This window comes from Populus alba, chromosome 5, assembly GCF_005239225.2.
Source record: "Populus alba chromosome 5, ASM523922v2, whole genome shotgun sequence".
Taxonomy (NCBI): domain Eukaryota; kingdom Viridiplantae; phylum Streptophyta; class Magnoliopsida; order Malpighiales; family Salicaceae; genus Populus; species Populus alba.
Genome location: NC_133288.1, coordinates 6,348,915 through 6,355,161, shown reverse-complemented (window position 1 = coordinate 6,355,161; position 6,247 = coordinate 6,348,915). Strand labels below are relative to the sequence as shown.

The 6,247-nt window shown below is 32.3% G+C and overlaps 1 protein-coding gene across 1 annotated transcript; it reads left to right on the top strand.

The window, feature by feature from the left end:
- Positions 1–1,537: 1,537 nt before the first annotated feature.
- Positions 1,538–5,100, top strand: LOC118039225 (shikimate kinase 1, chloroplastic). The gene is made up of 10 exons (XM_035045871.2): positions 1,538–1,944; positions 2,479–2,540; positions 2,727–2,781; positions 2,870–2,942; positions 3,291–3,378; positions 3,685–3,767; positions 3,884–4,013; positions 4,099–4,177; positions 4,302–4,366; positions 4,566–5,100. The coding sequence occupies exons 1-10, from the start codon at positions 1,725–1,727 to the stop codon at positions 4,593–4,595; spliced, it is 885 nt and encodes a 294-aa protein (XP_034901762.1). The 5' UTR covers positions 1,538–1,724; the 3' UTR covers positions 4,596–5,100.
- Positions 5,101–6,247: the final 1,147 nt, after the last annotated feature.

Below are 6,247 nucleotides of genomic sequence, written 5' to 3'. Positions count from 1 at the left end.
TAAATTTTTATGTTTATTGTGGTAATTTAAAAATAAAATCGCAAAACAAATGACTTGGTCAGTGACTACGAAACCATGCAAACAATAATATTATAATTTTACAATCCGTGGGAGGAATTTATTTATTTATTTTTTTGTCAGAGTCGGGGATGTTGACTTGCTGGGTTATAACTACCCATTGGATGTAGCCTCGAAGTTTGAGCTTGGATTGACCATATGATAAAAAATTAATTTACAACGTATTTTTAAAATAAGGAAATTCTAACAATTAAATTAGAAGGCTAATACATATAATTATTTAAATTAATTAATAATTATTTGTACAGTTCCTTAAATTAATTTTTTTTTAGTCAAGAATCCATTTATTTTTATATTTTAAAAGTATTTGATTTTTTTTATATTATTTTTTATCTTTAAAATAATTTTCTATATTTAAATAATTTTAATATATTAATATTAAAAATAAATTTTAAAAAATTATAAAAGAATTATTTTAATATATTTTTAAATAAAAAATATTTTAAAAAATAAGCCGGGTACTGTTCTTTCAAGACCCTACCTACAGCATTAAAAGAGCAATTTGAAGATTGGCCGCCTCGTTAACCACCCGTCACACAATTTAATACTTTCCAACCCAAAAACTGACGACGGATTTATTTATTTTTTATTTTTTTGGAACGGGGGCCCAGTTGGTTGGTGACAAGATGATGGTGTCACCGTGCCACTCAAGCTTGTACCTAACATATATTCGGTATTTTCCCCTTCCAAATTCCAATACAGGAAACGACTGAGTTTTGAGCATTCCCAAACCACTAACCTAATCTCATCTCCTCAATTCAATTCAACAGTGAGAGCAAAAAATAACCTTTCTTCCAGCCGGTCCACGCGGAACTTAAGTGCATGCATTCAGCTTTACGATTTAGGCAATGTTTGGGATTTCAGCTTAAAAAAATCTAATATTTTAGTTATAAATTATTTTTAAATATGCTGATATTAAAAATATAATTTTAAAAATAAAAAATATTATTTTAATATATATTTTAAAAAATATATTTTAAAAAAATAACTACAATTATCTATTAATCGTAAAAAAAAAAGCTGACTGACATGTCCAACTTCTAACTATCTTATATTTATATTATGTAATATACTTATTATATTACATATAAATATCACCATTTAGTTTTAGGTCCGTGAGAATAACCAAACTACCGTTGTTGCATTAAGAACTAACAATATCAAGGGAGGGCAACCCTTACCCTAATCACTTGAAATAAGAGTAATCACCTGAATTAAGAAGGTGTGTGTGAATAATGGAGAAATTATTTTTTAAAATTTTTTATTTAAGAAATATATTTTATATTATTATATTAAAATGATTTGAAAATATTTAAAAATTTAATTTTAAAAAAATAAATTTCAACTTTTAACAAAAAAAAATTAAAACAGGATCAAACTTACTTCCAAACACCCCCTTGCATCGTGACTGACGTGTCCCACTTCTAACTTCCTAGTATCTTCATTCTGTCCTCCCCTCTGCTTTGGTCTCCTGATATTAGCTGCCTAGCTGGTGACTTCGATTCTCTGCTTCTTCATTTTTTATTTTTATTTTGCCTCCTCCTCATTGAATTTTAAAATGTCTTACTAATTTTTCACATTTTTTTTAGTAATCAAATACATAACAGATAGATTCATTGAAGTTTTTGATTAATAAATCAGCCAAAATGGAGGCAAATTTTGCACAAAGAATGCAAATTTCGACAACATGGATTGATACAGGCAATCTTGCAAGAAAACCACCTGGTTTTCTACGGTTTTCAGGGAGATTAAAGGAACAGAAGAGACTCCAAGTGTTTGTTTCTGCTCAGTTTCGACCTGTAAGAGATGAAAATCGACATAGATTGGCTTCTTTTGAGGTTTCTTGCTCATATAACAATTCTCGAGGTACAACTTCTAAGTCCTTGTCATTGCATCACTTGGATTTGTGAGATTTGTCTTGGTTGGAGATTTTTATATTTTTATAAGTTATTACAACTTATAAGGCTATTTATTGTTAGATTTTCCTTTTCAATTCTCTCCTCTTCTTTTGTTTTTTTTTTTTTTTTGGATTTATGGCACCTGGGTTTTGGTTTTTTTTTTTTTTTTTAAGAGCCTATCTGAATGTGCGGTCGGAGCTGCTTTTTGCGTTTTTTCTATAATGTTATTGGGTTCATTTGTGATCTTTGTTATTCCTTTTAGCTGATAAGTGAAAATGGTTTCGAAACATTATTGGGGTCTGTATCAGTTGATGGCTTTAATCAGCGGAACTTTTTGAAATCTGTACTTCCGGTTTCTAATATCTTGATGGTGTAACAGTGCTTTGAGAACAGATTCTGGTTAAATAATGTAAAAGGATTATGAGGTTATTGTTTCGGCATAAGTTTTAACTTCCTTTCTATTTTCCTTTTGGATTTTGAAAGATCCTTTTTACTTTTGTAGTTTCGACGTTGGAATCTGAGAGTCTCCAGGATTTGCTTGGCGATGAAGCTTTGATTTTGAAGGCATGAAATGCTTCTATACTCGCTTGTTTCGAATGAGATATCTGATAATATGGTGCATTTTATTTTGCTCCGTGATCTTCTGGCACCCACTTTACTTTAAAATCTGTGAACATATGCCTTGATAATCCAAAACCTAGCACAGATTTTTTTGGGCATGTAACTTACAGACGTTAACAAAATTTGCAGAATAAGTCACAGGAGATTGAGCCCTATTTAAATGGACGCTGTATATATCTTGTTGGTCAGTTTCTTTGTCTGAGTCTTATGCATTCTGTTAGAAATTGATTTGGTTACCCTGATAGTAAACTAAATGAATGTGAAAAGTGTAGGAATGATGGGCTCTGGAAAAACAACAGTGGGAAAGATTCTCTCGCAAGCAATTGATTATTCATTCTGTGACAGGTTAGTGCATATGACTGCTTATCATTTGGGGTTCTAGGAAAGCTTTTAGTGTGCCTCTCCGATCTTAGATAGAACAAAGAAGAGGAAAAAACGGTATGCTTCATAATGCAGCATAGTTGAAATCTCTCTTTTGTTGTTTTTACTGTTCCTGAGGTACATCCAGTCATTGGTTGGGGGCTCCCCATCTCAAGAGATCTGATATGGAAATGTTATGTAGAAGTTTTGAACACTGGATGTGCTATTACTTTGTCTACATCTTTCTAACATCATGCAGGTTATCCACTTAACTAGTAAGGTTTTTTATGTTAAATAATAATCATTTTGTTCTACATTTTCATGGATTTCCAGTGACACATTGGTGGAGAAGGATGTTGGTGTGACTTCTGTAGCTGAAATATTTCAAATATATGGAGAGGATTTCTTCAGAGATAAAGAGGTGCTTTAGGAAGATTGCATTTTGAATCTCCCCATTGCAAATTTTACTCAATACACATTGCGTTGGATTTTATTTAGTTAATGGCATTGCAATATCTGTCATTCTGAAAAGAGAACCGATGATAAGTTAAATTAGTGGCTGCTGATTTAGTAGTTGTGCTTGTTGGTCTATCCAGCTGGTTCTATCTATTTGCTAAACTAAATGTGAAGTCAATCTAAAAACACTTGTGCAAAGTCAAATGCTTGTATATTTATCTTTTTTGCTCGTGACCCCAAATGTTAATGATTGTAATTTTGTGCCTTTCAGACTGAGGCATTAGAAAAGCTATCAATAGAGCACCGATATGTCGTTTCTACTGGTGGAGGTGCTGTGATACAGGATGAAAACTGGTATAATAGTGGGCATAACGTATTAAATTTAAAGTCTTTACCTTCTGTTTATCTGTTTGTTTCCTTTATGCGTGTTGATTTGGAATGTCAGCACTGCTCTCTGTTTTGTTCATCAGGACGTACATGAGGAAGGGGATTAGTGTCTGGTTAGATGTGCCTTTGGAAGAATTGGCACAGAGGATTGCGGCTGTAGGAACCAAGACTCGCCCCCTTTTGGATAGCGAACCAGGAGATGCATACACCAAGGTAGGTTCTTCATTATCTGAAAATGTTTGTTTCTTTTTGAAATATCACATCTTATCTTGTGTCTTGACACTTACGCTTACTACAGGCGTTCAGGCGTCTGTCTGCTCTGTTTGAACAGAGATATAAAGCTTATGAAAATGCTAATGCAAGGGTTTCTCTGGAAAGTACGTTTGCTTGAACCTATGTCAACTTTTACAGTTATGATGTATTTTCCTTTTGCTTTGTGATTGCTAATATTTCACACATCAGTTAATTGAAAATTCTGAAGATAAGTGCTCCCATGTGCAGAAATTGCAGCCAAACTAGGATATAAAGATGTATCCAATATCACACCACCTATGATTGCGATTGAGGTTTTTCACCCTCTCTATGTTTTCTTCTTTTATTTACTTGCGCAAGACTAGGGCAATAGTTTTCTTAACATATTTATAGAACTTAAACGAAAAAGTTGTGCCTTGGTTAGGTGTTCTTTTCTTTCTTTTTTGTTACATGCCCCGCATAATTATCATGCCTATCTGGTGGATTGACTAGTTGGAATTGACCATTTTGCAGGCAATTAAACAAATTGGAAATATCCTGTAGGACATAAGTGGCATGTCTGCAATGGGATTCTATTTTATCAACCTCTAATTATGGCACTTCATGATTTTCCTCGTAGTTGGATTGCTTCTCCATGTTTCTATTTTTTGAGCAGTAGAACATGGCTTGGTTGATGCATTACACGCAGCAGGTTTCCGTTTATTACCAGTGTAAGAGAGGTTTTGCAAAGTTGAATTGTGCATATGTAGGCGCCACTTGATCATACGCCATGTGACCAGATAAAGGTTAGAGATGAAGCATATGCTGTTGATTTTTGTTTTGCCTGGCCCGTTTATCCAAGGATTTTCTTGCAAGTGAACTGATGATTATATATTCCAGTATATATACTTCATTGCTGAGCGTCTCTATAGATGCCCTAGATTTGTTTGAATTGATTGTCGATTTTTCTGCAAAACACAGAACAGCTACTTCGTCGTGCATGTTTAAAAAACACAAGCCTTGTGAAGAGATGTAATCGATCAAGCTCATGTACTTCTGTGCAAAGAGTACTAAAGAGAAAGAGGGCCTTGATCCAAGCGAGTTCTCTATGCGAACTGGTCCCGTTAGCAGAGTGATTTCCGCGAATCTCAAAACCTAAAAAAAAATTGAATCCAAATCTGACGTGACTATAAAGATAAACTCTCCCCGTTGCTCTCCTGTTGTTTGCACAGCCTTCGAGATTTTATTTGTATTTTGAAAGTGTTTATAAAAAAAATAATTATTTTTTATTTTTTTATTTTAAATTAATAATTTTTTAAATAAATTTTAATTATTTTAATATGCTGATATTAAAAAATAATTTTTTTAAATAAAAATTATTTTAAAAATAACAACCAACAAATTTTAAAACACCCTCGAACCATTGCTGACCCTTCAAAACTGTTGCCTCTCCTACCATCGCTGTTGCTCCCACCCTCCCCGCTAAAGTCACCTAATCCTCTCCAACTGCCTCTCCCAAGTCCCATCAGAACTTCTCCAGCTATAAGCTCAACCTAAATGCTCAATATCCAGCTGAAGAATGAGATAAATTAATCTAATTAAAAAAAGATTTTTTTTAAAAAAAAGAAGATTAGCAAATACCACAAAAATTACCCGATGACCGTTAAAGAATAAAATAAATTAATTTAATCAAATTATAAATAATTCTTTTAAAAAAACTAGATCTATCAAAGAGAAAAAAAAAATTTATAAGGCAACTCATGTTATTTTGGTTATCAAAATTATCGATTTTAGCGTTAACAAGTTTATTTGATAAAAAAAGTTTCATCGGAATGTTCATTTGACATCACCATCACATGATATTATAGATCTATACTTGAGAACTTTTTTGTATTCAAGTTGATTTTGGGTTTTTAAATTGATTTTTGAGTTGTTTAAAGCTATAAACAAGTTAACCAAGGTTTGTATAGTGTGTTTAGGTGTAAAAAAAAATAGCTTGAAAATTGAAGTTCTAAACATAAAAAAACTTGTCTTATTTTTTTCAACAACTTCTTGGTCCCTAGATTTTAGGGTTGCAGATGACACATTGTCTATCTTTTAATTTTTTTTATAAAAGTGGCTAGGATTCTCATTGATGGGGCAAGTGCACACCTGACATGCTTTTTTTTTATTTTTTTTCTCATTTTGTTTTTTGTTATTTAATATTTTTTTTTATT